Source organism: Phyllostomus discolor, chromosome 5 (genome assembly GCF_004126475.2).
Source record: "Phyllostomus discolor isolate MPI-MPIP mPhyDis1 chromosome 5, mPhyDis1.pri.v3, whole genome shotgun sequence".
Classification (NCBI taxonomy): domain Eukaryota; kingdom Metazoa; phylum Chordata; class Mammalia; order Chiroptera; family Phyllostomidae; genus Phyllostomus; species Phyllostomus discolor.
The window spans coordinates 170,882,784-170,910,413 of record NC_040907.2 but is presented as its reverse complement, the minus strand read 5'-3'; the positions used below and the strand labels follow the sequence as shown (position 1 = coordinate 170,910,413).

The window sequence follows — 27,630 nt, the reverse complement described above, 5'->3', positions numbered from 1 at the left end:
GGTCCGTAGTGGCGTAATGCCCGCAGACTCCCGCGAGTTCCCCTGATTCTTAGAGGACCGCTTGGCCTTTCAAACCCGAGTTGCAGAGTCCGACGAAGAATGGCCCTGGTGGACAAGCACAAAGTCAAGCGACAGCGACTGGACAGGATTTGCGAAGGTAAGAGCCGGCGTGGTGGGTGGTTTCCGGCCGGAGACGCGTCGTCCTGCTCTCCGGTCTGCCGCCGGCCCACCGGTCTCACCCGGTTCCCGGTCAGACTGTGTGCCGCACCCCCACCCCCGCCAGGCACCTCCCACCACCACGCAGCTCCGGCCTTGGCCTTGTGGTCAGGAGGCCTGACCTTAAGTAGGATCAGGGCCTGGCTTCCCAGGTGGGGGTGGGGCTGGGAGGAAAGCTGGGCAGGAAGTGGGCCCTGAGGTCCTTCCCCCGGGCCACCACTCGCCTTGGATCACTCTGCACATGAAAGATGCTGTGTATTAGGACCATCTTTCTTGCTTCCTGAAGCTCGGCGTGCTCTGCTTCGAATTAAGATATTTACAAGGATAAATCACAAGATGATTCCTGGGGAGCCCAGCCTTGCCCCTCGTGACGTGTTCACATCCCTGGTATCTTTGAAAACGTCTGGAAGTGTTTTATTCATGAAAGGGAAAATAAACATAGTTAAAATCTAATGGAAACCTAGGGACGGAACTCTGAAATGCTGATGATGCACCACCCGCTCCCGGTGAGTGAGCGGGAAGACTCTGGGCGGGGCTCGGAGCGCCGGCTCCCCGCCGCCAGGCTGGGCTCCGGCGGGGTGTGGTCGGCCCGCCGACTCCGGGACGGAACGCGCCCCCCACTGGTCGCCCACACGGAATTGTTTGTTCTCCGAGTGGAGGTGGCCCGAGCCTGGCGGATGGGGAGCCGCGCCAAAGCCGCGCTCTGCGGTGCCTGCGCCCCGCGGCGGGGCGCCGGGGCTGCAGCGCACGCGCAATCTGCGTCCAGCTGGGAGCGGCTATGGAGGTTTCCCGGGGTTCTGCTGCAGGGGCGGGCTGGGGGTGGGGCTGAAGCCTTGTTTTAAGCCAACGTTTAAAATGTTCAGGCCTGCAGACAGATGGATAGAGGAGTGCACTCGCTGGACAGTGCTGGTCCCCTCAGCCGCCTTCCCCGGTGGATGAGCTTGGTATCGTTTGCTTTCTTCTTATAGAAACATAGAAACGTACCGGGGGGGGGGGGGGCTTTTCCAGAATCCTCTGAGAAAAGGTGTAAATACAGCAGTCGACACTGTAGGGCCCGTGGCTTGTGCCTGTTGTAGGGTCGTTCCCGGTGTGAGCTGGGAACCGAGCCGCCCGCACCGTGCGATCCAACCCAGAGACGGGAGTCCACCCGCCGGGCTGGCGTCTCGGCCTCTGCAGAAACCACACGAGGGCCCGGGGCACTGCGTCCTCGTGTCTCCGCGGTCTCCTTAACCCACACTAACCCCCGGCCTTCGGACCTGGAGCGGCATTGATTGGCACTGAAAACCCCGAGGCCCGTGGGTCTGTGCAACGTCCCGTAACCCGCCTTCACCCGACTGAGTGGGGATCCTTCGAATTAACTTCTGCCCCGCACTGGGAAGGCGCTTCGACTCAGGGCACTGTGTCCCCGGCCCAGGAGGTCCCTCCCAGTGGTCACTGTTCCGAGGTCGGGGTCAGGCAGGCCTGCGCACTGGCTCCGCCCCCTCGGCCCCAGGGTTCAGCTAGGGGTCCGGTGGGAGCCAAGGCGACCTCTCCTCCGTTTCTAGGGCAGACCCCGGGCCCTCTTTTTCAGACCCCGCCCCCGCCCTGGGCGTGGTCCACCAGTTCCCGCCCATTTCTTGCAGCAGAAGCTCCCTGTCACCCACCCCCACCCGGAAGTGTTCCTGGGACGGGAGCAGTCACACATTTTTGAAGATGCTCCGTAGCCACTCCCAGCTAGACACCCCTAGCTGGGGACACCCGAGTTAGGTGGCTCGGCTGTGACTTCTAACCCACGTCCTGGGAGAGGCATTCTCCGGCCAGTACGGCCGCTGTCCCACGATGCTGCTTCCGCGGTGCCGCCCGCACGTGCAGGCTGACGCAGCGCCTCCTGCAGGACAGGCGGTGCCACTGCCCGGGGCAGGGCCCCAGCCCGGGGGCCGCCTGCTCCCCACCGGCGGGCCTGCGGGGCTCCGTCCAAATCAGTTGGAATGACGGCCTTGCGAGCTGGCTTGAAATCCCAATTTTAATTTTTTTTTTTAAGGAACCCTTCCATTTTGATGTGTATAACCCGCTCTGCACTCCTTCCCGCTGCCCCGTCTCGGGGCACACGCCAGGGCCACTGGGCGAGACCTGGGATGCGGCCGCCTCCTTCTCGGGGTGTGGCCGGGTGTTGGCTTTCCCCTGCGCGGGTCTGTTTGCCCGCGAGCCTGGCGTGCGGTGCGCGTGCGCCACGCCGGTCGGCCGGAGCGCTGGCAGGGTGCGCATCACACGGGGCTGGTTGGACCGGCCCGGCTGTGTGCGGTCGGCCTGTCGGAGAAGAGGGCGGCTGCCCCTCGGCCCCGGCCCCTTGGAGGGGACTCGGAAGAGCCCTGGGGGGCGCAGAGCTGTGACAAACCTCGGCGGCTCTGCTGGGGACTGGGGGTCAGGACTGCTGTTGCGGGTTGGGGTGGAGTAAATCACTGAGCACCTTCCTTTCCTGGGGCCACTGAGGTTACACAGGGCGGGGAAAGGAGGGAGTTCGTCTTGTGCGCTGGGGAAGACGCTGCCGGGGACACACTGCACTGAGCTCCCTTCGTGAGCACCTCAGGGGAGGGCCTGTCCCGTCCTGTGACCGCAGGGCTGTGCTCGCGGGCACAGACGAGGCGGCCGTGGTGACAGAGCTGGGCTGTGGGCGGACGTGGGGAGGGGCGAGCAACTGGAGTCGGCACAGCTGTAAGCCTGGGAGCCCTCCCTGCGCCAGCCGCGTCGCGCACAGGTCGGGCCGTGTCAGGGGGTGCTGCAGGAGGGCCGTGGGGGGGCCTCCCCCGTGTCACTTGGTTCCTCCTGCCCCAGCGAGTGTGTCACCGAGACAGGAAGTCTTCGTGGGACATCGGTGGCCCCCGAGTGGTCATGAAGCAAAGGTGTCTAGATCACTTTGTAAAGAAACGGTGCTGAAGCTGGCCGTCTATACGCAGTCCACAGTCATTCGTAATAAACATCTCTGAGTAGCCCCAAAATGTGGACTCTTAAAATGGGATTCCCGACGTTGCTGTACGTTACAATGACACGGGTGGAACGATCCGTGCGATGGAGCAGTTACCGCACTTCCAGTAGTTGTGCGATCGCTGACAGTCACCTTCGTCCCGTGGGGGGGACACACAGTGGGGGGGCCCTGCGAGTCTTCACGCCCCGTGGGGGGCAGACACCCTGGGGCATGGTGCCCGTGCCCCACAGGTTCGGGGGAAGCGGGGAGCGGTCGGGCTGGAGCGTCCCAGGAGCTGCCTGCGGGCGACTGAGCTCCTCCTCGCCGCTGCGGGCCGTGGGCTCCAGACACCCTGGGCAGGTTTATTTATTCCACAGTCACACGAGGCTGGGGGCCCCGTGTGCAGAAGGCTCTGTCTCCCTTTGGGGGGGGGGGGGGACTGGCGCCATCTTGGTTGGCTCTGTGACTGCTGCCATCGCCTTCACCGCGGGTCCCCACTTCCCCCAGCCGCGGCATCCTGTCCCGGTTGGGGATCCGCCCTTCTGCCGCCTGACTTGACTTCCCCAAGGCTGCACCGTCCCCCCAGGATAAGTGTCTGCCCTCGGCCTTGGCAGCACCTCCCAGGAGCCGGCTCCTCCCTCACGGCAGGCCCCGGGCGGCACGGCAGGCCCCGGGCGGCACAGCCGTCGTGGCTCTGAAGCACCGCAGACCTGCAGCGGGTCCCTGGGCAGCGGCATGCCCCACACAGCTCGACCGAATGACAGCAGTTTGGGGTGACTGGGAAGCCAGGGCCCCCAGATTGCTGCCGGTTTCTTCCTTCCTGTTCTCTGGCCAATGTCTGCTCTGCATAGCCCACTGACCTCAGCGACAGACCCCAGGCACCCACCCCTGGGAGCTGGACGGGGTGGGCACGGCAGCCTGGGCTCCACGGGCAGGGGGGCGGCGGGGGGGCAGCTCAGGGTTTCCCCTGCCTTCGAGTCCAGGGCTGCCATGGTGGGGGCTGGCTGTCCCCCGAGAAGGGTGGGCAGTGAAGCCTGCTGGCCTTGGTGTTAGTCCAGACCCCAGTGCGCCGGTTTCACCTCGTACCTGAATTCCGCTCTAAAGAACAGCAGAGAAGGGAGCGCTGGGCCCCAGAGCTGCACGCCCACTCCCCCACCCCGTCCTCCCCGGGCTCTCCCCGCCCTGTTCTGACCGGGCGCACAGCGGGTGATTGGCCCCAGGACTGGCCAGCCGTTCCCTAGGGGGGTCAGTGGTCACCCCTTCGTTTTCCCTGCCTTCCGGAACCTTCCAGAGTCCTCTCGGCGTTTTCAGGTTTCCACAGTCAGGACTTGGTGTCTGGTGTTGTGTGAAGAATTGGCTTTGGGGGGGTACCCCTTGTGACCCTGAGGTCCCCATTTGTGGGGTCAGCTGTATTTTAGCTTCATTTGCCAGAAAACTTAGACTGTGTGTTTCTTAGTTTTTGGAAAGTGTCTTTTTACTTTACACGACTTCCTGCAGGGAGGGTCTTTGCGGAATTGAGAAGTCCGTGGGGCCTGCCCCTCCCACGGAAACCGGCCCCCCTCCCCACCCTGCGGTGCACTCGCAGACCTGCCCGTGGCGAGCGCCACGGGTCTGGCTGCCGGCGTTGCTGCGGGACGCAGGGAGAGTCTGTCGCCGTCTTCGGCGGAGTTCGAGGCCCGTGCCGCGTGAGTTTGGGGGGCTGCATCGTGGGGCTGGGCTGGGAGCCGGGGCGCCTGGAGCCCGGGCGCCGGGAGCTGGTCTGCTTCCCTGTCTCAGAACCTGTCGCCGCTCCCCTGCCGAGCTGGAGGTGCACGCGCTTCCGCACGGCCCTGCTCCCGCACCTGAGCTGAAAACGGGGGCCCCGGGGGCTGGCCGAGTCCCCACGGGGGTCCCCACCCCCACAAAGGTGCAGCACCCACAGTGCTCGGGGACACACACCTCTGAGGGCCATGCCTGCGCCCCGAGTGGGCTCTCGGCCCTCCCGCCTCCTCACGTGCTGGGATTCTGTGACAAGAAGGAAGGAAAGGGGAACGGCGTGGGGGCTGAGGCTCAGGCGGGTGCTGTCCTTTGGCCAAAGGCGGGGGCCCTGCTGACCGGAGCCCAGGGTCCCCCTGTTTTGAGGGCTGGGAGCAGTCGTCTCCTTAGGAGTTACTCTCTGGCACTCCGGGAGTTAATTCTATCAGCGACACATTCGATGATGTTGTGGAGTTTCAGGAAAGTTTTAGAAAGCGACAGCTGTCCCCCTTTTCAGCAGAGTGACCCCAGTTAGCTTGGGGATTCTGGGGAGCAGGGTGTTAGCTTTGGAGAGTGCCCTGGCCCAGTGCCCTGTGGCCCCGGGCACAGCCGCCACCCCTCAGTCCCCAGCGTCCGGGGCGTGGTGTGGGCGGAGCGCCCTTGGCTGGGCTTGGACCCAGGACGCTGGGCGGACGCTGAGGGCACACGCTCAGTGCCCGGTCTCGGGTCCCCTCGGGAGGGGCGGGGGCCACCGGGGCTCTCCGGGCAGCGCCCTTGCCCGGGCGAAGGTGTGTTTGCCCTACGCCTTGGGCTCGTTTCCACCCAGACCTGTCTCGTGCACGTCCTCAGAAGGGTTCCAGTGGGGCCCCCGGCCCCCCAGGCATGGGGGGCTGGGGACTGGGCCTGCCCACCGCCAGCTCCCCGGCCGCCCAGCGGTGCCGGGAAGATCTGCTGTAACCAGATAGGGCTGGCTTCCATCTAGTGTCGGGTCCTGTTACGTTCCCCTGCCTTTCCCCATGTGTCTCCTAGGTGAACGCGTCCTGGGGCTGTTGGTGGGCGTGTAAGTGTGTGTGTGTGTGTGTGTGGCCACCTTCAGCCTTGACAGTGAGCGTGCGGGCGGTGGGGTGGCGGGAATCGGCGCCCGCGGCTGCTTCCGTGCAGAGAGACCCGGCGCTTCTCCAACGGCTTGTCCCCCTCCCTCCCTCCCGTGCGGCCAGAGTGGCAGGGCACCGGGAGAGGACTCGGTCTGTTCGCCGCCTGCCTGCTGGGCAGGCAGATCACCTGAGGCCTCGCTGGCATTTTGGGGGCAGGAATGGGGTCCAAGGTGCCCCAGTAACAGCCGAGCGTCCGTGGGCAATGTCCCCGCACAGGACGTGGGCCAGCGCTCTGGCTTCTGGGGACCAGCCAGTGTGGGGGGGAGTGGTGTTGGTTTAAACGATTTGTCGCCAAGTTGAATGGCTGGGACAGGGGAGACGGCGGGACCCCACTCTTTCGAACGGGCCTGCTGTGCCCCGTCCCTCAGCTCCCGGAGACCGGTTCGCGCCCACGGCCTCCCCCCCGGAGCAGCTGCGGCTTTTCCCGCATCGAATTGGTGTGTGTTTTCGTGCCTGGCATTCCTTGTTCGTGGTTCCGGTTGAGTCTCAGATTGAGGGGCACGCGGGTCAGGAGTGCTGGCTGGCACCAGGCGCGAGTCGCCCCCTTCTGGAAGGCAGAAGGGGCGAACTCAGTCCCCGGCCTCTGCCATCGTCCCGGAGTGACAGCCCCCAGCCCGGGCCCGCGCGGCCCTGCGGGTTGAGAAGCAAGCGTGCGGGGAAGGCCCTGCCCCGGGCGGGGCACACGCCTGGGTCACGGCCCGCAGCAGACAGACGTCAGACGTCAGTGCTCCTCTCCTGCCCCCCTCCCCTCCCCTCCCCTCGCTCTGAGATAGCTCAGGTCTTTAAAATGAGGACCTCCGGGTCCCACCCCGCCCCGGCAGCAGTGCGGGGTCCGTGTTTTACGGCTGTGAGACAGCCAGGTGACAGGAGAGCCCCTTTGGACCTGAGCGTGTGACTCACTGCACCCGTCACCAAGGAGCCACCTTGGAGCCGGGGTTCAGTGCTGAGTGCTGGCTGAGCGGCGGCTGCAGGCCCGGCCCGTCTCTCATCTCCCGCTGCGCGCCCCGCCCCCCTCCGGGTTTTGGAGCCAAGTGAGGCTCTGTCTCTGCGCCCCGCCTGCCTGTCCCGTTCACTGCAGCCCTGGCCAAGTGCAGCGGATTAACATTTCATCTGGGCCGCGGATGAAGATCCCATCGGCATGAAATCCGCCTTTCACTGGTCTCCTTCTGCCACTCGGGCGCTGCGCAGACCCCGGGGGAGGGGAGGAGAGGGGAGGGGCGCGCCGCCCACCCCCCAGCGCTCTGTGAGGGCGAGGGAGATAAGCCAGAGCCGAGGCCTGGGCGGAGGCCTGGGTGGAACCGCGGCAGCTTTCTCCCTCTAGAGATGTCACATGGGACAAAAGCTCTGGGGTTTTATTTAGTTCCTAATCCGAGGGCTGAGAGAGCCAGCGCCGCGTGAGCACGGCAGGCGGGGCCGGCCCGGCAGCCTCCCCGCTGGGGCCAAGCGGCGCAGACCTGGCCGCGGGAGGGAGGCAGGCGAAGTCCCTGCGAGTGCTGCGTTCTGTCTGCTAAGGTTTCGCGGGTTAATAATTCAGGCCGTCCTCTGCAACAGGAAACCCGGCCGGCTGTCCGAGCCCGCTCCCGCGGGGCTCCGGGGCGGCCAGTCGGCCGCTGCTGTGCGGAGCTGAAGACCCGTGAGTTCGGCCCCGCGCGCGCCCATGCCTGTGCCCAGCAGGCATGTCGGTGTCGGTCGCTCTCAGAGCTGGGACGCCGCCGGCTGGTACGGCGGCCCCTGGGCGGTGGCCGAGGCCCCCGGCCGGAGCGGCCCCCTGACCGATGGGGGCGGAGAGGGGCCCTGGCGCGAGCCCGCGCCCGACCTGTGCCACGAGGTCTTCTACGGCTCGGTGGCCGGCAGGAAGAGCTCCGTCCCCGACTTCGCCTTCTACGACAGCAGGCAGGCGGTGGTGACCGCGCACGCCGCCCTGCTGCCGCGGGATTGCTACGGCGACCCCACCGGAGAGGCTCAGGTGCCCCGGGAGCTGTGCCAGCACCGGGACCCCGGAGTCAGCCGCTCACTGGCCGGCTACGGAGTGCCTGGCGGCGGGGCGACCTGGGAGCAAGGGCAAGGCCGGGCCCCTGCGCTGCAGGGCGTGGCCCACCTGTGCCGGGACCCTGCAGGTAAAGCGGGGGCCCCGGGACTGCGGGCGCAGAGCAGGGCCTCGTCGCCGCCGCGGCACACCGGGGAGCTGGCCCACGGCAGGTACCAGGCAGAGGCGACCGTTTACCCCGCCGGCCAGGCCTACAACGACGTCGGTGTCGGCGAGAGGCCTGTGGATCCCGCCACCGCCAGGCAGGTGGCCCCCACGTGCCTGGTCGTGGGCCCCACTGGCGCGGCCACCCCTGAAGGCGGCCCGGGGACGGCGCCGGGCACCCTGAGCCGGGGCTACGGGCAGGGCGGCGTCCCCTCCAGGATGTCTCTCGGGGGCTGTGAGGCCGGCCTGCCCTGCTTCCCGGAGCCCGGCGGCTCGAGGAGCGCGCAGCCCGAGTTCCTGGCGCTGCTGCGGGCGGAGGGCGTGGCGGAGGCCACGCTGGTGGCCCTGCTGCAGCAGGGCTTCGACTCCCCGGCCGTCCTGGCCACCATGGAGGACGCAGATGTCAGGTGTGTCGCGCCCAACCTGGGCCAGGCCCGCGTCCTGAGCCGCCTGGCCGGCAGCTGCAGGGCCGAGATGCAGCTGCGGAGGCAGGGCCCGGCGGGCGCCCCGCCCCGGGCTCGCTCCAGCAGCTTCAGCCACGGCGGCGAGCTCCTCGGCGACCTGCCCCCTCTGGGCGCCGGGGGCCCCCTGCAGGCAGCGCACCCCCTGCAGGCAGCGCCCCCCCGGGCGGGGGACCCAGCTCGACGCCCCTCCAGCGCTCCCTCCCAGCATCCGCTGGAGCCGGCGGCCACCTACTCTGCCCCGGGGGTGGGCGCCCGTGCCCCCCTCTTCCCCTCCAACTCCGGGTACAGCTCCCCCACCCCCTGCGCCCTGACCGTGCGGCCGGGCTCCGCGTACCCCCCGCCGGTGGGGCTGGCCCTGACGCACCCGGGCCCCGCCGCCCCGCTGCACCCCCGGACGGCCTACTCCACGGCCTACACGGTGCCCATGGAGCTGCTGAAGCGGGAGCGGACCGCGGCCGCCGCGCCTCTGTCCGGCCCCCACGGCAGCGCCCAGCTCCTGCGGAAGCCCGGCATCCCTGCGGACCCGTCCACCCTGCCGCCGGCCGGCCAGAGCCTCCACGCGCCCTACCAGAAGGTGGCCCGGCGCACGGGGGCCCCCATCATCGTGTCCACCATGCTCGCTCCAGAACCAAGTAACGCACCCGCCCCACCCTGCCTCCCCCCGGGGCGCTGGGGGAGCGGAGGGCAGGGGTCGGCACGGGGGTCCTGGCGTTCTCGCCGTTCTCAGCCCAGGCCTGGGGGGGCGCACGGGCGGTGCCCCGGTTCCCGGCCAAGCCCGCTGACCGCACTGCCGCCCCCTCCCCCAGTGGAGCTCGGGCTGGTTCGTGGCTTCCCCTCACGGTGACGGCACAGGGCTGTGTTTCGGGGGGGGGGGGGGGTCCAAACACACCGGAACCACCAGCCCCTCGGGGTGGCCTCGGAGCAGGCAGGGGCGGGGCCGACGAAGCAGGACGTCGGAACCCTCCCCGCCGCCTGTCTCGGTGCTGGGCCCGGGGGGCGGGGCTCGTGTCCCGAGCGGGGGAGACAGAGCAGGGTCCTGGGTGTGTCTGTGTCTGTGTGGTTTTCGGGGCGTGTCCCTCTGGGTGTCCTCTGAGCAAAGCCAGACTCTCCATTTAACTCTTGAGGCTCCCCCGGCAGCTTAAGCAGGAGGTTTGGGCTCCTGTCTTTACACTCTTGCCTCCCCAGCACAACTGTTAAAAATGGAGTCCTTTTTAAGTGCGTTGTTCTGTGAGTCACTGTTCCTAGAGGGTGGGGGTGGTGGCCTGGAAACCGGGGTGAAAGCACCCCTCGGACAGACAGTGGTGGGTGGGGGCCGGGGGCCCGGCCTTGCCGCCCCGAGGTGCTGCGCTGGCGCCGGTGTGGCCCCCGGAGGAAATGGCGGTGGTTCCCCTCCCCCCAGGGGACCGGGTGGCTGGCTGGGTTCTTCCCTGGTCTCCCACTGCCGATTCTGGGTTTCGTCTCGTGTGGATTTTTTTCTCCTCGATGTGCGACGGGAGAAAAGTCGGGCAGTTTTCCGAAGACCCGTGCTCTGCCCCTCACGGTCAAACACTCTTTCTTCACGGCCGCCTGATTTGCATGGCGCTGGCGTCTCCGGCTCCGGTAATCTCGTCTGGCAACGGCCGGCCGCCACAAAGCGGATCTGAAAACACGGTCCTTAATTACCTGTTGCCAAGCAACGGGAGGTTTGGCCGTAACCACAGAAAGGCCATCTCCTCGTTGAAGCCCGGCAAAGGTTCGCCGGAGAAGGGCCGTTCCCTCGCCTCGTTCTCTCCCTTTTCTGTTGACCGGGCTCTGCCTTCTGAGGAGGGCGGTCCCTGGCGTCGGGGGCGGGGCGGGCGCCCTCGGAGTCCGGCGGGTGCTGGCTGGCTAACACGGTTCCGGGCCCCGGGGGACTCGCGGCCCCTTCCTCTGCGGGGAAGCCTGCAGCCGGGGGCGTCCGCACGCGGGTTCCCAGTCGGGGGTCTGTGCGGAGCCGTCCCTGCCCCTCGGCGGGTCGTCGCCGCCCCCCCTGGAAGCGGTGTGAACGGCAGGGTCAGCTGCCGGGTGGGGGTCTGCTGGGGCCCACCTGCCGGCCCAGCGGGCCCCTGGGCGGCCCTGCACCCAGGAACGTGGCTTCGGCCCACGGGGTCGTGCGGCTCGGGTGTGTGGTCTGCTGTGTGTCTCCGGGCAAGTGCACGGAGCTCTCTGTTCCCCTTTCCGTGTGCGCTGGGGGGCGTGGCGGTTGAGCAGGCCCCGCGGGCGGGCTGCGGGGGTGCGGTGCAGTGCGCCCGGGAAGGAGAAACAGTTGCGGTGCTGAGGCTTGGCCTTGGCCGCAGGCTGGCCCCCTCCGAGGCGCTGCTTCTTGGTCGTCTCCTTATCTCCCGGCACCTCCCAGGCCCGGGGGCGAGTGCTGGGGAGGCTGAGTGCTGGGCCTTGGGGGTGGGGCGTGGTGCTTCTGTCCGTGGAGGGCGAGGGGCTGGGAGAAGGGCTGGGGGGCCGACCTGCCGGGCCTGGAAAGCTTAGTGGGCCTCTCAACAAAACTGGGTATCTGGAAACTTCTTTGAACTCCTGTCCAGCACAGCTCCGACCCCTCTGCAGGGGCGTCACGGGGCGTGGTCTGGGGAGCCTCACGGGAGCTCAGGTTTGAGCCCCAGTCCTTGGCTGAACGGGTCGAGAAGCGCCCCCACCCCTCCCGGCATGCTCAGTGCATCTTCCGCCCCCTGGCCGAGGCCCAGAGGAGGTGGTGGACGGGGCCAGGCCTTGCCCTGCCCTCCTGTGGGCTGGTGCAGGGAACCGGAGCTGGCCCTGTTCTGACTGCTCTGGGACGCTACCAGCCGCGGCCCCGGCTCCTGGCGTGTGTGTCCTGCGTGGGCCCGAGTCTTCCCAGCGCAGGTTGGCTGTGTGTGTCTCATCTCTGGGGGTCATTCGTGGGCTGCTGCGGCGTCTTTTCCGGCCCCCCCCCGGCCCGCCCCGCAGTGCCGGGCGGGCCTCAGGGCAGGGCCACCTGAGCCAAGTCCACAGGCGGGGGGAGGGGGCGCACGCCCACAGGCCCCTCTGCCGTCTCGTTCTGATCTCGAGGGCCCGTGTGCTCGAGTGGCCGGCGTCCGCAGCAGGGACCTCCGAGTTTCACTCAGCTTCGGGGGCCTGGGTGCTCGACCAGGAGCCCTTCCGGGCTTTGGTGTTAGACACACGATTTGCAAATGCTGTCTTTTTTTTTCTTTTTTATCTTTTTAGGTTTTGATACACAAAACCTTTAATTTTAACGATGTCCATTAACTTTTCCCCTTTGGTTGCCTGTGCTTGTGGGTGCTGTGATCCAAGGTCACAAGTGGACACTCGGCCCGTCTCCCCCGGGGCGTCGTCTGGGGCGGGCCCCGGGTCTCCGAGCCGCCCTGGCTCGTCTCGGCGGGCCACGCGTTGGATGGGCCACGTCTCGCCCACAGCCGTCGGAAGAAGGGTGGCGGGTTTTTCAAACAGAAAACCAGCGCTTACAAACAGGAAAGGTTTCTAGGGGCTTGGGGCCGGCGGCTCGTCCTCACACGAGGCCGGCCCCGGAGCTGCCCCTCGGGCGTGTGCCGGCCCGGGAGGTCTCCCCGGTTCAGGGAGGGACGGTGCAGAGCAGCGCCGTCACCCACTGCGGGCTGGCCCACGTGCGGCCGCCCCCCGGGGGCGCGCTCGGTGGGTGCTGGTGGGGGGCGGACACGGGACCACCCCTGGGACCTGCCCCCTCGGGGCCCCCAAGGCCCGCCCGCTCCGCGGCTGCGGTCGGACAGCTGTGGGGAGGGCGTCGGGTGCCCCCGGGGAGGGCCGGCGGTTCTAGGGGCGCTCTCCCGAGAGCCGCTGAGAGCCGACCCCAGGAAGGGGCTGCCAGTGGAACAGCCCACTCAGGGTGTGGCCGGTGCTGAGTTTGCGTGCGCGCACACACACATGTGAGCTCCGGTGGGCGGCAGGGACCTGGCCAGCACGCTCCCGGTCTCCTGGGGGGATCCTGGGCGTTTCCCCTGTGAAGCAGAATGCCTGCAGCTCGCGTGCTCGGGTGCAGGGTTGGGGCGCCGGGCCTCCCAGAAGGCCCTGAGGGCCACGTTCTGCTCCAGCTGTTGCCCGGCCCTCAGGAGCGGCCTGCACGCCCGAGGGGGGTGGGGGGCTGAGTGGGTGGGAGAGGAAGTGCTGGTGATGGGGGGGGCCTGCGTGGCGAGGCCCGAGCTCAGCGTCCCCGCAGCCCCGGTCTCAAGGACAGGGAGACGAGCTCCGTGAGCTCCTGTCGTGAGGGCAAGGGGCACAGCCAAGCCACCGCTCAAAGCCTCTCCTGAGCGAGCCCTCGGCCACCTGGCCAAGGCGGCCATGGGAGACCCAGGGCCGCGGTTCCCTTTCTTGCCGCGCCACCCTGGGCGCCAGCCCGTCCACACGCCCAGCTGCCTCGTGACAGCGTCCTGTGTCCTTGTCGCCTAGTTTTTGTCACTTTCCGCCAGCGCCTCGCCCGGGTGCCGTTGCCCAGCCGACGTGTGAGATTCGGGTGGGCTCGGCCTCTTCTGCAGCCCCCGGTGACCTCTGGTCCAGGGTGCCTGCCTGCCCCTCGGGCCCGCCCTCCGGGAGGGGTCCCCGAGTCCAAGGGAAGTGTCCGTCTGGCCCCTCCACCCCTGGTGCTCACAGCCGGCCTCCCCCGCGGGGACCGCTCTGTTGGATGCTTTCTGTTCGGGGGAGTAAACACGCTTCGTGGTGGGTTCTGCCGTCTTCCTGTGAACTGGGCTCGGAGCCTGCAACGCTCTAGAAGCCTCTGGACTTCAGCGAGAACACAGAGCAAAGGAGCAGGGCGGGGACGTGCGACCAGCCCTGCTTGGGGTGGTGCTTGGGGAAGCAGCCTCCTGGCCACTGGGGCCCGAGGGCGGCGCACTTGACTGCCGGCCCGCTGGACGGGCCTGTGAGAGGGTCTCGGGAATGGAATCCCTTTCCCTTCCTTCTCTTCCGGTTTTAAGGCCGCATGAAAAACCAGGTTTGCTGGAGGCCTCGGCCTCTCTGCCCTGTAGGGTCCTCCGATGTGCCTGGCTGCGGCCTCCGCGGTTCTGAGGGCTCCAGGGGGTCTCCCCTGCTGCTCAAGGTCACAATGGTGACGGTCACCACGCAGTTGTGCAGCCCCGCAGGGAGGGAAGGGGCTGTCCCCCCTGGGGCAGAGCCCAGGGGATGGTTCTCGTGTCATGTGACCAGACCTCGGGCGGTGGGGCGCGTGCAGACCTGCCCGGGCTGTCGGGGGTGGGCTGGCGGGCGGCCCCACGGTCTCCATCCCCAGCTGTGCATCAGGGGGCCCTGGCGTCGGGCACGTGCGTGGCCTCTGATGGGAGACAGTGAGTGAGGCTCTGCCCCCACCATCCACGCTGTGACCACAGGCACACACCTTGCCTCGCGGTCTCCAGGCGGCACAGTGGCGACCAGGCACCTGGCACGCAGCCGGGTCTGCGCCCGATCGTGGGTGGGCGCGGCGCGGCCCCGAGTGCAGACAGATGGTCGAGGCCGAGGTGAGGCCGAGAGGCAGGTGCTCCTCTGGGCCCCAGTGGGCTGCAGAGCACCCGGTCAGGACCCTGGGAGCTGGGCCCCGGTGTTCAGAACCTCGGGGTTCCCGGCGTGTGAGCTGCAGGCCGGGGCCCTCTCCGCCCACAGCCTGGGAGCCCCTGTTGGCCTCCGTAGGCTCGTACCCCCTGGGCTGCAGTCACGCTGAGAGGAGCTGCCCCAGAACCGGGGATGGGGGGTTCCCTGAAGCTGGGGTGCCTCCCGTTAAGGCAGCGCACTCTGCAGGGTCTCCTCCGAGCCCATCGGTGAAAGGGGGTGCAGAGGGTGTGTTCCGGCCCGAAGGGGCGGCTGAGGGGGTCCCTGGCCTCATGCATGAGATGCTAGTCGCCTGTCCCGGGGACTGTCCCCGGCGTTGGGGGTTGTATGAACCCTCCTGGGCAGGAAGCCAGTGGGACCCCGCAGCGGGGGACTGGCCATTCCCCAAGCTCAGATCTGCAGCCCTCCCGCCCTGGCCCTGGCCCCCCACCGTGTGCCCCGGGACCACCCGCGGAGGCCAGGCTCTCGGGGAAAGCGTGCTTCACCCAAAACAGAGCAGGGTCTCGCGTCCCTGGCGGCTTTGCTGCAGGACGTGTGTGGGGTCGGCCGCCGTCCTGCGGGCCGGTCTGGCCGGTCTCCTTTCACACTGGCCTCAGTGGGTGGCGGTCAGCCTGCCCCCAGCGGCGAGGAGCCCCGGCTTCCAGAACCCCGGGTGTTTCTTCAGGGCAGAGGGACTCACCGGGGACACGGGCTCCCCTGGGACTGGTGAGGGCGACGGCGGAGGCCAGACGCTCCAGGCCAGGAGCCCCCCGGCGAGGGCTCGCCCAGCGGGCTGGCGGGGGTGCCTGGGCGCACAGACTGCGGGGGGCAGACACGTGGTCCTTGGCTGTGGGTCTGAGCTCTGCTGCAGAAGGGCAGAGCCTCTGTCCCTCGCCTCCGTTCAGGGTCCCCACTGGGCGAGCTGCGCGGGCGGGGCTGTCTCCAGGCGGCTGCGGTGTCCGGGGGCTTCGGCAGAATCCGCCTCCTTGAGGCCTCTCACCCCCGGTCGTTGTAGCCGCAGCGGCCGGGCCCGGGGCAGCCCAGGTCCCGAGTCGCCAGCAGCAGAGGCCAAGCCAGACCTGTGGGCGGAGTGCGGCCCTCCGGTGGGGGGTGCGGGTGCCCGGGGCGGCTGTGGGTGGCAGAGTCTGCCTTTCCCCTCGGGACCAGGGAGTCCTCCAGGCCTGCTGTGCCCGGACCTCCGGGCCCTCGGCGACACTCCGGCCACTGGACGTTTCCCACTGAGGGTCTCTGATTTCCCAGAGACGCGTGTGCGGCGGCAGCCGCCCCAGCAGCGCCCGGCCCGGGGAGGGGCGTGGGCCGGCCTCGACCTGGGCGCTGCGCCCCGTCCTCCGACAGGAGCCTGTCCCTGCTCAGGCGGGTGGGGGCCTGAACCGGCCTGTGGTGGGTTCGGGGTTGTCCCGCGCTTTCTGCCCTGCGAGGTTGTGGCCGCACACGTCCAAGTGCAGCCGCAGTTGCGTGAAGGGCGGGGCGAGTTCTCCGCTGGGGAGCCTGTGGAAAGGGACAGTTGTTCTGAGCCTCGGGCCACCAGGGCCCCACGGTCCCCGTCGGCGCCGTCCCTGGACCACTGAGGCGCTGTGTCATCCGCTGCCCTGGTGTTCTCGCGGCGGAGTGGGGTCTCCCTGAGTGACAGGAAGGAGGGAGACACTGGGATTCTTGTCCGTCTCGGGTTCGTGGGGTTTGTCTGGAGTGTCCAGTAGTCAGTCGCCTGGCTCTGGATTGCCAGCCCCCCTTCCCAGGGGCTTCTCGTTCAGTGCGGTGCCTGGGCGCCCTCCCTGGCCCGCCCCCCCCCGCCGGTCCCCACCGGCCACCCGGCTGTGTGGGCCCTGCCTGGAGTGTCGGTCACACCCCGGCACGCTGAAACCATCCGGCTGCCGGAAGCACCGAGGCTGTGTCGGGCAGCGTGGGGCGAGACAGAAGGTCCGTCTGCAGGTTCGTCCCCCCGGCATCTCTGGGGGACCCCTGGGCCCTCCTGCCTCCGACTCCAGCAGGGGCGGCAGGTGCCGGGCAGGCCGGCTGGGCTGGGACTGGACCCGCAGTGTGCAGGCGGGTGTCCCTCCGGCGCCTGGGGTGCACGTGGGGTGTGGTCCCTTCTTCAGAGAAGCGAACCGTGGTGGCGGCTCGGCTGAGCGCGCTCACCCTCCGTGGGGGGGAGGGTCTCACGTGGCCCCCTAGACGCTCAGTTCTCAGCTGTGCCACCCTGGGCCCACCCACACAGGAATGTAGCCCCGGCTCAGCCCCACAGCCCACCCGGCGCCTGGTGTCTAAAGCCAGGGCTGCCGGTGGGCGGGCAGGCAGCCCCCGCCGCTGCTCCTGCCTGGCCTGGGCTTCGGGGAGAGAGGCGATCGCTAGGCAACCTGGCGTTCGTTTCCCGGGGAACGGGACGCCCGCGGATGCTGTGGGTGGGCGTCGGCTGGTGGCCTCAGGGGGGCTTCTCATGGTTCGGCTGTGGGGTCGGTTTCTGAGTCACAACTGGGGTTTCTTATCCTGACCATGAGCTCCACGAGCCGTGTCCAGTTAACCTCCTGCCGGGGCCCCGGGGAGGGAGGGGTGCCCTGGGCCCCATGGCGTGTGGGCGGAGGGAGAGTCCGGCGGGTGGGAAGGGCCGGCTCGCTGTGCTCTCAGTGGAGATGGGGCCTCTGCTCTGTGGGCCCTGGGGCGGGGCCGCTGGTGTGGGGGGAGGAGAGGGAGGCTCCCGGAGCAGAGCTGGCTGCCCTCGGGGGGGGGGGTTGCCGGGGCTCAGCTGCCCTGGATGTCTGCTTCGGGCGCCCGGGTCCTGGGGGGCCCTCTGCTGCTCTGGAGCGGGGAGGGACCGGGGTGGCCTGTGTAGCCGCCGCCCCTCCTTCTGAGGCCAGAACAGCAGCCTTTCCTCGGCCCCGTGTCCGGGTGGGGACTGGGGGCACCTGGGGCCGCAGCTCCGGGTGGGACCCGCACGCCTCTGGGGGCCTCCGGGAGCCGGGGCAGCGGGGGGGGGGGGGGGGGGGTAAGAGGCCGTGGCTGCGCAGGTGTGTGCGGCTCCTCCCCCGTGTGCTGGGGGTGTCCACCGCCACGCAGTCCCACAAGGGTCAGCCGGCCCCGGGGTTGTTGGCGTGCCCCCGCCAAGCCTGGTAGCCCAGGTGGTCGCTGTGGATGGGAGGCGGGGGCGCGGTGCGGGAGGCAGGCTGTGCCCGGCCGACACAGTGGCCGTGGTCGGAGTCCGTCCGAGAGCACGGAGCCACCTGTGCTCACCGGTCCTCTGTGGCCACACGTGTCCAACTGGACGAGAGAAACACGGTGGACTTGTCCTGGTCATCTCAGAGCCACTGTCCCTCCTGGACCCCAGGCCTGGTTCTCGCATGGCCGGGGGTCAGGAGGGGCCCGCAGAGCCCAAGGCCCACCCGCCAGTGTGTGGCTCTGAATGGGGCGGTGGGGGTGGGAAAATGCTGCTTCTCAGGCGCTGAGGGGAGTGGCCAGGGCTGGTGCTGCTTGCTGGGCCAAGGGCAGGTGCCCTGGTCTGCGCCTCAGAGACCCTGGAGACCCTGCACTGGGGCAGGTGTGGGCACGGGCAGGACCGGCCCTCCCCGAGTCAGGTCGCCGCCGTCGTGATGGGCCCCCGTCCCTGGGAGTGCTGCTCTCTGGTTCCATGTGCTCCCCCAGAGCCACAGTGTCCCCTGGTCCCCTGTGAGCCCCAGGACAGAGGTGGGCCCCGTGCCATTCCCACCGGGGCGGTCCGGGCACCTGAGTGGCCCTCCCACCCCATTTTATCCCGTCCCTGTTCGGAGGCCAGTGGTGCAGGTGAGGCGGGGGCCTGGCCCACTTTTGTCCCCAAAGGGTTGGGGCCCTGGTTGTGGCCCCGGGGTGGTGGGCCGCTGCAGCTGTGGCCTTGGGCAGGCTCCTTGGCCCAGGTTCCAACTGGCCGTGGAGTCAGCTGCACGAGGGCCCGTTTGCTGCTGTGCTGTCGTTCGTCCAGGCCCAGGCCCCAGGCTGGACCACTGTCTCCCTGCGGTGCCCCAGACCTCCCCCGGCAGCCCCGAAGGGAGTGGGGGTCCCAGCTGGGCCCGGGGCAGCAGCGCCGTGGGGGGGCGCACCCCTCCAGCTTCCAGGGCTCCCTGTCGGCCCCAGGGATTGGCAGGTGGGAGGTGGAGTCCCACAGACCCGGCAGGGGTGGGGGCGTGTGTGCCTGCCTCCGGCTGTGTGTCCACTGACCTCGCCCGCTCCCGCAGGTATCCGCCCCCAGATCATGAACGGCCCCCTGCACCCCCGGCCCCTGGTGGCGCTGCTGGACGGCCGGGACTGCACCGTGGAGATGCCCATCCTGAAGGACCTGGCCACCGTGGCCTTCTGTGACGCGCAGTCCACGCAGGAGATCCACGAGAAGGTGGGGTCCCCGTTCCCACGCTCCGGGCGCCCTGGCCGGTCCCTCCCTCGCCTTCCTACAAGCATCACTCCCTCTGCCCTGCCTCTCCGACCCCCCCGCCTCCCCCCATGACATCACCAGTAGGCACCAGCCTGTGCTCTGCTCGCCCGTGCAGGTGCTGAATGAAGCCGTGGGAGCCATGATGTACCACACCATCACCCTCACCAGGGAGGACCTGGAGAAGTTCAAGGCCCTGAGGGTCATCGTGCGGATCGGCAGCGGCTACGACAATGTCGACATCAAGGCTGCCGGCGAGCTGGGTGAGTGCGCGCCCGGCCAGAGCAGACCGGCCCCTCGGAGGAAGGGGAGCCTCCCCTGCCACCCAGAGGTTGATCCGGGCCCCGGCCCGCGGCTGGGCACTGCTGACGGAGGCGGCTGTGTCGCGGGTGTTCAAGGCCTTGTATGGCCCGGGGCTCTGTCAGCCAAGGTGCTGCTCAGCTCGTGTCCCCTGCCCAGGTGTGCAGGGGCGTGCCTGTGGGTGTCCTCCTAAAGGGTCTGTCACAGTGACCCTGGACCTCGGGGCAGTGCTCCTGGGGTGTCCCCACTGTGCTAGAAAGGGCGGACCTGCTCCCCACCCCGGGGGCTCCCTGCCCGCCCGGCATGTGCAGGCAGAGTCGCGCGCAGGGCGGTCTCACCGGGGCCTGGCCCCACGTCCCTTGTCAAGCCCCCCGTGGCCCCGGGTCTGGCACTGAGAGGGAGCCTGGGAGCTAGGGCTCCAGACACCGTGGGCCCCTGGACGCCGCTTGGCTGGCCGAGCCCCCTTGTGGGGTGCGGGGGGCACACTTGTCCCTTGTCACTCTCCCTCACACAGAGCCTGGCGCCTGCCCTGACCCCCTGCACTGGGTCCCAAATGCTTCTTTCAGAGTGCGGGCCAGGTGGGCACCGCGAAGGCACACCAGCCGCCGTGGGACTGGGCTCAGGGGCCCGTGTTGGGGGGAAGGTGCCAGCTCTGACGCCTGTCCCTTTTTAAAAACAAGTTCTAACATGTCAGCCCTGTCAGCCCGGGTAAGGGCCACAACACAGAAGCCTGGGGCCCTTCGCCAGCCCAGGAGGGGCCCTGGGGGCCTGCACGCCCGCTCCCCGCGGGTCAGGGCTGTCGCCGGGCAGGCTTCCCACTGCGTGGCCTCACGTGACAGCAGTCTGGGCTGGCCCTGCCCCTCTGGCCACCCACCGCTCCCTTCCCAGGGACAGGTCTGAAAGTGGAGCGTGACCAGGACGTGGGGTCCCTGGGGGCCTCGGGTGAGCCCAGCCCTGGGTGGTAGAGCCGGGGGGTCTGTGTCCCCTGGGGACCGGCGGGCGGGCCCGAGACCCTGACTGGGCTGCCTCGGGGCCACACAGCCCAGTTCTGCCGCCGCAGCCCTCAGCCGGGCGGCGGGCCCGGCTCCCGTGGAACTGGGGCGGCGGGGGGTCTCACCCAGGCCCTGCCCTTCCAGGGATCGCCGTGTGCAACATCCCGGCGGCGGCGGTGGAGGAGACGGCCGACTCCACCCTCTGCCACGTGCTCAACCTGTACCGGCGGAACACGTGGCTGTACCAGGCGCTGCGGGAGGGCACGCGGGTGCAGAGCGTCGAGCAGATCCGGGAGGTGGCCTCGGGAGCCGCCCGCATTCGCGGGGAGACGCTGGGCCTCATCGGCTTCGGTACGTGCCCGCTCTGCCCTGTCCCCTCCCCCCCCTCCCACCTAGGGGTGGCCCTTGCCGGGGAGCTGAGGGCCCTTGCAGGCGTGCCCGGGACGGGGCTGCTGCCTGGAGCGGGAGGTCAGGGTCAAGGCTGCTTGCGTAGGAGTGGGGACAGCTCAGCAGGCGGCAGAGCGGCAGGGAGGGGCCCTGTGCGGAAACAGGCGGGCTCGGGCCTGGCACGGAGCCTGGCGGTGGAGGGGCGCTGAGGCCCAGCGCCCACGGGCCTCCGATGCCCGGCTGGGGCGCTGTGCCCGCAGGGAAGGGTGGGGTCAGGAGGCGGTGCTCCGAGGTCACCAGCCTGGAGAGCTCACCTGAGAGTGGGGGCAGGGAGAGCCCTTCCTGGTGGCTCCGGGCGGCTTGGGGCAGGTTCCCAAGGGAAGGAGAGCCCAATGGGAAGCCCAAGGCACCTGCTGCTGGCAGCACAGGCTCGAGTCGGGCCCCCACAGTGACCTTCAGGAAGGCATTTGACCCCCTGCCTGCTTCCTTGTCTGTGAGTGGGAATGGGGTGATGGGAGCCGGGCCTGGCCTTCAGAAGGGTCAGGGGCACCGGGGTCTCCTCCGGGGTGCACGTCTTCCTGGCTCCTGCTCCCGGTCTAAGAAACCGGGCAGCAGGGTTGGTCACGCTGAGGAAATTGGGCATCAAGTTCCCTGAGGGGACTGTAAGGCAGGCAGGTGGACTGCTTGTGGGACCCACGGCGCCCCCTGCTGGGTGCTCCCGTTCCCCGCTTCCCCGGGGCTCGGGGAGGTGGCACTCGGAGTTCCATGGGTCTTGCAGCCTCAGGCTGTGAGTGGCCCAGTCTCGTGGCAGACCGCGTGTTTCCGCAGCTTCCGGCTCCGGCCATCCCACAAGTTGCCCCTGCCCGGGTCCCCTGTGCACGCCGACTGGCATCTCCTTGCTGCCTGCTCAGGGAGATGGGGTCCCGGGGGGCCCCTGGTTCCTCCCTCCCTGCACCTCCGAGCCCTGGTGCTAGAGAAAGGTTTATTCTGTGCTCTTCCCAAATCAGCCCCTTTCCAGCATCAAAGCTTTTTGTCCTCAAGCTGCAGCCCGTGACGGGACCCCACGGGGCCCATCCCTGGGGCTCAGGGTTGGTGCACACGGTGGCCACCTGGGAGTCGGGGAGGCCTGCGTGTCCCATGTGGCGAAGGTGGTTTCTCCTTTGCTGGAGGCCCCGGCTGCAGGCTGAAAGGGCACGAGGCTCCGCCCACCGGTCAGGACCCAGCCCAAACACCTGAGCGTTCCCGAGCCCCCACCCTCCACCACAGCGGGTGCCCACGGCACTCTGTGCGCAGGCCGGACCGGACCGCAGGGTCAGTTGGGTCACTGCACCCTTTCCGTGAGCACACCTGGTGCTCCATAAAGAAACGGAGCCCAGCTCTGGCTGGCACGGCTCAACTGGACTGAGTGCTGGTTTGAGAACCCGGAATGTCACCGGTTCGGTTCCCAGTCCAGGCACATGCCTGGGTTGTGGGCCAGGTCCCCAGTAGGGGGCACACTAGAGGCACCCACCCGATGCATGTGGAGTTCACCAGAAAGCAACTCTGGCCTAGACGTGGTGAGCACTGGAGGCCAGGCCCCAGGCAGACCTGGAGAGTGCCGGGCTCGGGGCTCCAAGCCTCCGGCGCACAGTCCCTCCGGCGCTGGCCTCGGGTTGGCCTAGCTGCCTGCAGGAGGGGCCGCACACTCACTCACTGGGCGCTCTCTCTGCACAGGTCGCACGGGGCAGGCGGTCGCTGTTCGAGCCAAGGCCTTTGGATTCAGCGTCATCTTCTATGATCCCTACTTACAGGACGGGATAGAGCGGTCCCTGGGTGTACAGAGGGTCTACACCCTGCAGGACTTGCTCTATCAGAGCGACTGCGTCTCCTTGCACTGCAACCTCAACGAGCATAACCACCACCTCATCAACGACTTCACCATAAAGCAGGTAATGGGTGCTGGGCGCCCACAGGCCCTGACGACTTCCAACACATGAAAGAGGGGACGGGACACGGTCCCTGGACACGCCCGGGGATCAGGGAAGACAGTCCCCTGAGGGGACAGCAGCTGCCCGGGGCCCGGCCTTGCCACTGCGTGTCCCTCTCTCAGGTCTACAGACACCAACCCGGCCTTCCACAGTCAGGCTCCACGCGTGAATGGCCAGACCCGCGGGGCTCCTGGTCTCCGGCCTCAGCCTCCGCTTACCTGGCCTTCCCTTCCCCCCACAGATGAGGCAAGGAGCGTTCCTGGTGAACGCGGCCCGCGGCGGGCTGGTGGACGAGAAGGCCTTGGCGCAGGCCCTCAAGGAAGGCAGGATACGAGGGGCGGCCCTCGACGTGCACGAATCGGAGCCTTTCAGGTGGGTCTGCCGGGGGGCAGGGCCTGCAGCCCGAGTTCCTGGGTTCGCACTGGGCCTGGGGAGTGTCCCCAGACTGACAGGCCCTGGGTAGGACCCAATTGTTCTAAGGGCTGGGGCGCGTTCTAGCTGTGAACGGGCCAGAGGCCCCGGAGGCTATCAGAGACGGGGGAGGGAGGAAGACGGGGGAGGGAGGGAGGACCGGTCTGCTGGTGTGCGGCCTCACGTGCGCCTCGGACTACCTACTGACTCCGCTCTCGGGCAGGCCAGCCCTCCATAGACTGAATCATCCCTTCCTCGGGGTCCTTGAAACTCCTAGCACTAATTACAGCACAGTTTTACCAAGAGAGTTCTTCGGTCCCCAGCCCCTGCAGCCACCTCCCCCAGCCCGGGGTCCTGAGGACCACCCAGGCCCCGGGGGGCGGGGGTGTGCCGCCTGCTCTTCTCACGCCCTGCGTCTCTGTGCCCTTGTCCAGCTTCGCTCAGGGTCCCTTGAAAGACGCGCCGAACCTCATCTGCACGCCCCACACAGCCTGGTACAGCGAGCAGGCGTCGCTGGAGATGAGGGAGGCCGCGGCCACGGAGATCCGTCGGGCGATCACAGGTGAGCCCCAGCCGCTCCCCCACACCACCCATGCTAAACACAGGAGGAGACCTGTTAACGTGGGGGTCAGCTGGGGTCAGCACTCCAACCTGGGAGGGTGCACCCGCGCCCGCCCCCTGCAGGGAGCGGGAGGCTCCTCTCTGCCCCGGGCAGAAGGCCGCTGTGAAAATGGAAGGGCCAAGTCCTTCCATTAGAGAGACTCAGCTGACAGATTCCCTTCAGTGCCAAATTACATCTAAGTCATTTCCATCTTAATTAAAATAATTTTAATCATCTCATTCCAGGTCGCATCCCAGAGAGCTTAAGAAACTGTGTGAACAAGGAATTCTTTGTCACAACCGCGCCCTGGTCAGTAATAGATCAGCAAGCAATTCACCCGGAGCTCAACGGTGCCACCTACAGGTGAGGGGAGGGGAGGGCAGGTCCGAGCCCAGGGGCAGAGGGCGGGCGTGCCCCAGGGAGGCTGACCCAGCCCGGGGACAGGTGAGCACCGTGCCAGGAACCACGCTTCCTTCTGACGCCACTTCAAAGGCAGAGGGCGTTGTGGGAAGGTGGAGGCCGTCGGTGGCTCTGTTTTCCCGTTGGAACCCTCCGGCGGCCAAGCAGGGAGTCTCACTCGAGGTCGTTTTCCAGGGTGCTCTAAGCCCACACCGCTGGGCCCCGTAGAAGAGGAGCTGCGCCCCTACCCCCAGCAGGAAGTGGAGCGGTCTCGGGTTGGGCCGGGCCACCCTCGCGGGGCCCGCGCTGTGCCCTGTAGGTAGGGCGCAGTGCAGCGAGCAGCCCCGGCCTCCCCGCCCCTGTAGCCCTGCGGAGGTCGTGGCTGACCAGAGAAACGAATGCAAACTCTCTCCTTAAATATATTGGGTGCATAGGTTCAAGGTCAGGACTAGCTGCGAAGGAAGTTCTAACGACGACATAGATACAGCTCCCTCGACCAGCAGAAAAAGAAAAAGGTGTGTTAGGTGCTCTGCATCAAAAACAAACCGCTTGTCAAGATATTTTTGCAAGTGTTGTAAAAAGTATTTATGCCTCGGCCACAGTGGCATCATTTGTGTTGACTGTTACAAACGTTTTGCAAAGCCAGCTATTGAAGACTCTGATTAAAGACATCTTTTGGTTGTATTTTTTAGCAATATCCATGTTTCCGTTACTTGAAAATTTTTTCTTAATGTTTTTATATTTCTTTAATTTCTTCTAGACTGTAATGAAGATAAATAAAATGTATTTTATTACATAAGTATAATAAATGCAGATTTGCAGCGTTTTTATTTTTGCATTCAGCACATACTAGAAATGAATGTATCTCTTGGATACATGCGGCCTACACCGTTGTTTTTTTTTTTTTTGGTTTTCTTTTTTGTTTTTGTGTTTTTTTTTAAGATTTAAGATTTCATTATTTCAGAGAAGGGAAGGAGAGAGGGGGGTACATCAGTTGGTTGCCTCCCACATGCCCCCCAGCTGGGGACCTGGCTGGCCCCACAACCCAATGCCCTGACTGGGAATCAAACCTTTTGGTTCTCGGGCTGGTGCTCAGTCCACTGAGACCCACCAGCCAGGGCAGTGCTCTGAGTGTTAGCTGAGACCTCCACAGGGTTAAGGGCCACATCCTAACTGTCCCTTGGCACACAGCAAGACCACATGGCCCCCCTGGAGCACACTCTGTGCCCATAGGGCTCACAGGGCAGGTCCCACCCTTCAGAGTCCTCCTCCACCCACACGGAAGGGCCTGGCACCCAGGAATCACTCCACGGCTCCTCGCAGCGCCTGAGTCTCACTGTGCGCACCAGCCCCGTGTCACTAAATGCCACGTGCGCTCCCACACACGGCAGCTCGTGCCTCCGGGTCCAGGGGAGGGTCCCCGGTACTCTGACCGTGGCACGCATCAGGCCGAGGGAGCAGAGGCCTGCCCGGCCCAGGCAGACACGCACAGTCTGCAAGAGGACTCTGCCGTCGGTTGGGGGATCCTTAAATCTGAGTACCCAATGAGTGCTTGGTACAAACTGGCTTCCAAACGCAGGGCAGAGACCACGGACAGCATGTGGAGGAGCTACTCGGATGCCCGACCTTGCACACTTTTTCACATAGGTTTATTCCTTGCTTTGGGGGTAGGAAGGGGCACCCCACCCATAAAAAAAGACTCCAAGCTGGCAGAGCCAGAGCGTGGCAATGACTACCCTGGACTTACCTGCCCCTTCTCTGTTCCTCAGATACCCGCCGGGCATCGTGGGCGTGGCCCCGGGTGGACTTCCCGCCGCCATGGAAGGGATCATCCCCGGAGGCATCCCGGTGACTCACAGCCTCCCCACGGTGGCACACCCTTCCCAAGCACCCTCCCCCAACCAGCCCACAAAACACGGGGACAATCGAGAGCACCCCAACGAGCAATAGCAGAGGATGACAAAAGGTCAGATGAACCTGGGACCAAGAGACAGTGAGAAACAGACGAACTAAGAGGAAAGGAGCGAGCGGTCTCCCTGGCGGACTCGGGCAGGCGCACCGCTGGCTGACGACGCAGCGTTCCACTGAGGAAGAGCTGGGAGCCGAGACGCGGGAAAGCGCAAGACGCCTTCCCCTTCCGGAGGCCCCGAAAGACTAGGACGTGACTGATTAACGACCAACTTCTGTTGTTGTGTGTTAAGTTTTTCATCTGTGCATCAAATCACAAAGAATAAACGGATCTTTTTCCTTTACCAGCCCCTTGGGCCCAGCGGGCCCCGAACACCTTGCTATAGAGAATGTTGCGTCAAGAGTTCCAAACATCCAAATAAAAATTGAGAGGCGATCCCGACCCTGTGACCCCAGTCCCTCCGGTCCCCGGGGGCTGCTCCTGCTGCTGCTGGGAAGCCCGAGCGCCCGTGTCCGCGGCCCGGCTGCGGGCGCAGGGCGGCGGCCGCTCCCGGCTCCTGCACAGAGAACTCGACCCTCTGAACTGCGCGCTGCGCGGGCGAGTTGGCCATGAGTTCCGTGATATACCCTCTAATGATGCAAAAAAAAAAAAAAAAAGTATTAAGTTTCACAAGCTGTTTGTACTCAAATATATTTTCTCAGTTCAGATCCTCAGCTATTTTATTGAGTGGAAAGTCTTGAACTGAAAGAGTTCAAGAAGAATAATGTTGCATTTCCTTATGTCTCAGGAAACACTTTTTATGGTAACTTGTCAGATTGTCTATGAACAAACCCACTTTTTTAGACATTGATAAAGTCTTCTTTTCTTCACGTGATATTTTATACGAGAACACTTCAGGTGTGCTATTAGATGTGACTGATTTCAACAAATCCTATTAGATTTGTATCAGCTAGTTACATGTTATATTCATAGTCTTTTGTGAATCATCGCCTTTTTGTTTAAAGATGGCCTATTTTGAGCCTTTGTATAGGTACATTCCTGTTTTTGTGACAAAAACCTTTAAAACTGTCCCAACGGAAAAATGATGGCTATCAGAAATGTTTTGTTTTAGTGTGAGTTACCGTTACTGTATCTGTTTATTGTAAAGGTGGACATTTAGCGTTCAGTGCAGTTTTCAATAAAAGGTAATAAAAATTTCTGTTCTGAAACTCAAGTACATCTCACCAACGTCAAAGTCCTCTCTACTTGAGACGTCTAAAGGCACCGCATTTCAAACAGCCAGCGGCTTTCAGCTCGTGTCACCCCGGGGCTCCAGCACAAACCGCCTGTCACCTGCCCGTCCGATGCCCGGACTCGAGGCCACTGGTGCACGTCTCACGCCTCACACTGAGCCCATCACTAGCAAATCGTGCCGTTCTTAGGATAAAACAGGTTAGAATTCAAGAAACAAAATTGGTTATGTTTTAGAGTTCTGACTTTAATTTACCCAAAGGCAAAATCACCTGGCTCAAGCATTAATGCAGGAAAGTAAATCTCAAAATTTTTTAAAACAATTATTTACAAAGAAATGTTGCAAAAATGATTAACATCGGCCACTTCCATTTCTTGGTAACTTTGAAGTTGACACAGTGGATCTTTCTCATGAAATGGCACTGAACCCCTTTGTCCTGGTGGTGTCCGCAGGTGTCAAGTCCAACAGTCCCCGCACCGCCCTCCCCCCGACCCCTTCATCACCCTTCTCGTGCCATCAAGTTGAAAGCCGTGGCACCTGAGGGCACCAGTCTCCTGGCTCATGTGCAGGCCGTGGTCCCGTCACAACTCAGCCGTGACACAGCACGCCGCACCAACCTCACCAGGCCAGAAGTGGAGAACACGGCCACCAACCTCTCCCTCCGGGAGCAGCGGGGCAAGCTCACCGGCATCTCGATGACCACTGTCCAACAGGCAACCCACAAGGAGTGAGTGACAGGCACGCGTGGAAGGAGACCCCCGCGGCC

The 27,630-nt window shown here is 66.0% G+C and overlaps 1 protein-coding gene across 4 annotated transcripts; it reads left to right on the top strand.

Annotated features, from left to right (window-relative positions):
* CTBP2 (C-terminal binding protein 2) lies at window positions 1-26,846 on the top strand. Of its 4 annotated transcripts, XM_036027436.1 has the most exons (10): window positions 7,489-9,332; window positions 18,477-18,631; window positions 18,786-18,930; window positions 20,104-20,310; window positions 22,060-22,274; window positions 22,555-22,685; window positions 23,159-23,286; window positions 23,571-23,688; window positions 24,159-24,239; window positions 25,494-26,846. In XM_036027436.1, exons 1-10 carry the CDS (start codon window positions 7,703-7,705, stop codon window positions 25,672-25,674), a joined length of 2,991 nt encoding a protein of 996 aa, XP_035883329.1. In that variant the 5' UTR covers window positions 7,489-7,702; the 3' UTR covers window positions 25,675-26,846. The 4 variants fall into 4 exon arrangements, with proteins under 4 accessions (XP_028367651.1, XP_035883330.1, XP_035883329.1 ...); XM_028511850.2 differs by lacking the exons at window positions 7,489-9,332; window positions 24,159-24,239 and adding an exon at window positions 1-157; XM_036027437.1 differs by lacking the exons at window positions 24,159-24,239; window positions 25,494-26,846 and adding an exon at window positions 23,920-24,152 and having other exon boundaries at window positions 7,488-9,332.
* Window positions 26,847-27,630: the final 784 nt, after the last annotated feature.

Coding starts and splice junctions, on each gene's coding strand:
- CTBP2 (XM_036027436.1), top strand. CDS start 7,703: ATGCCTGTGCCCAGCAGGCATGTCGGTGTCGGTCGCTCTCAGAGCTGG. Junction 23,287..23,570: donor GATCCGTCGGGCGATCACAG/GTGAGCCCCAGC, acceptor ATCTCATTCCAG/GTCGCATCCCAGAGAGCTTA. Junction 23,689..24,158: donor CTCAACGGTGCCACCTACAG/GTGAGGGGAGGG, acceptor TTGGGTGCATAG/GTTCAAGGTCAGGACTAGCT.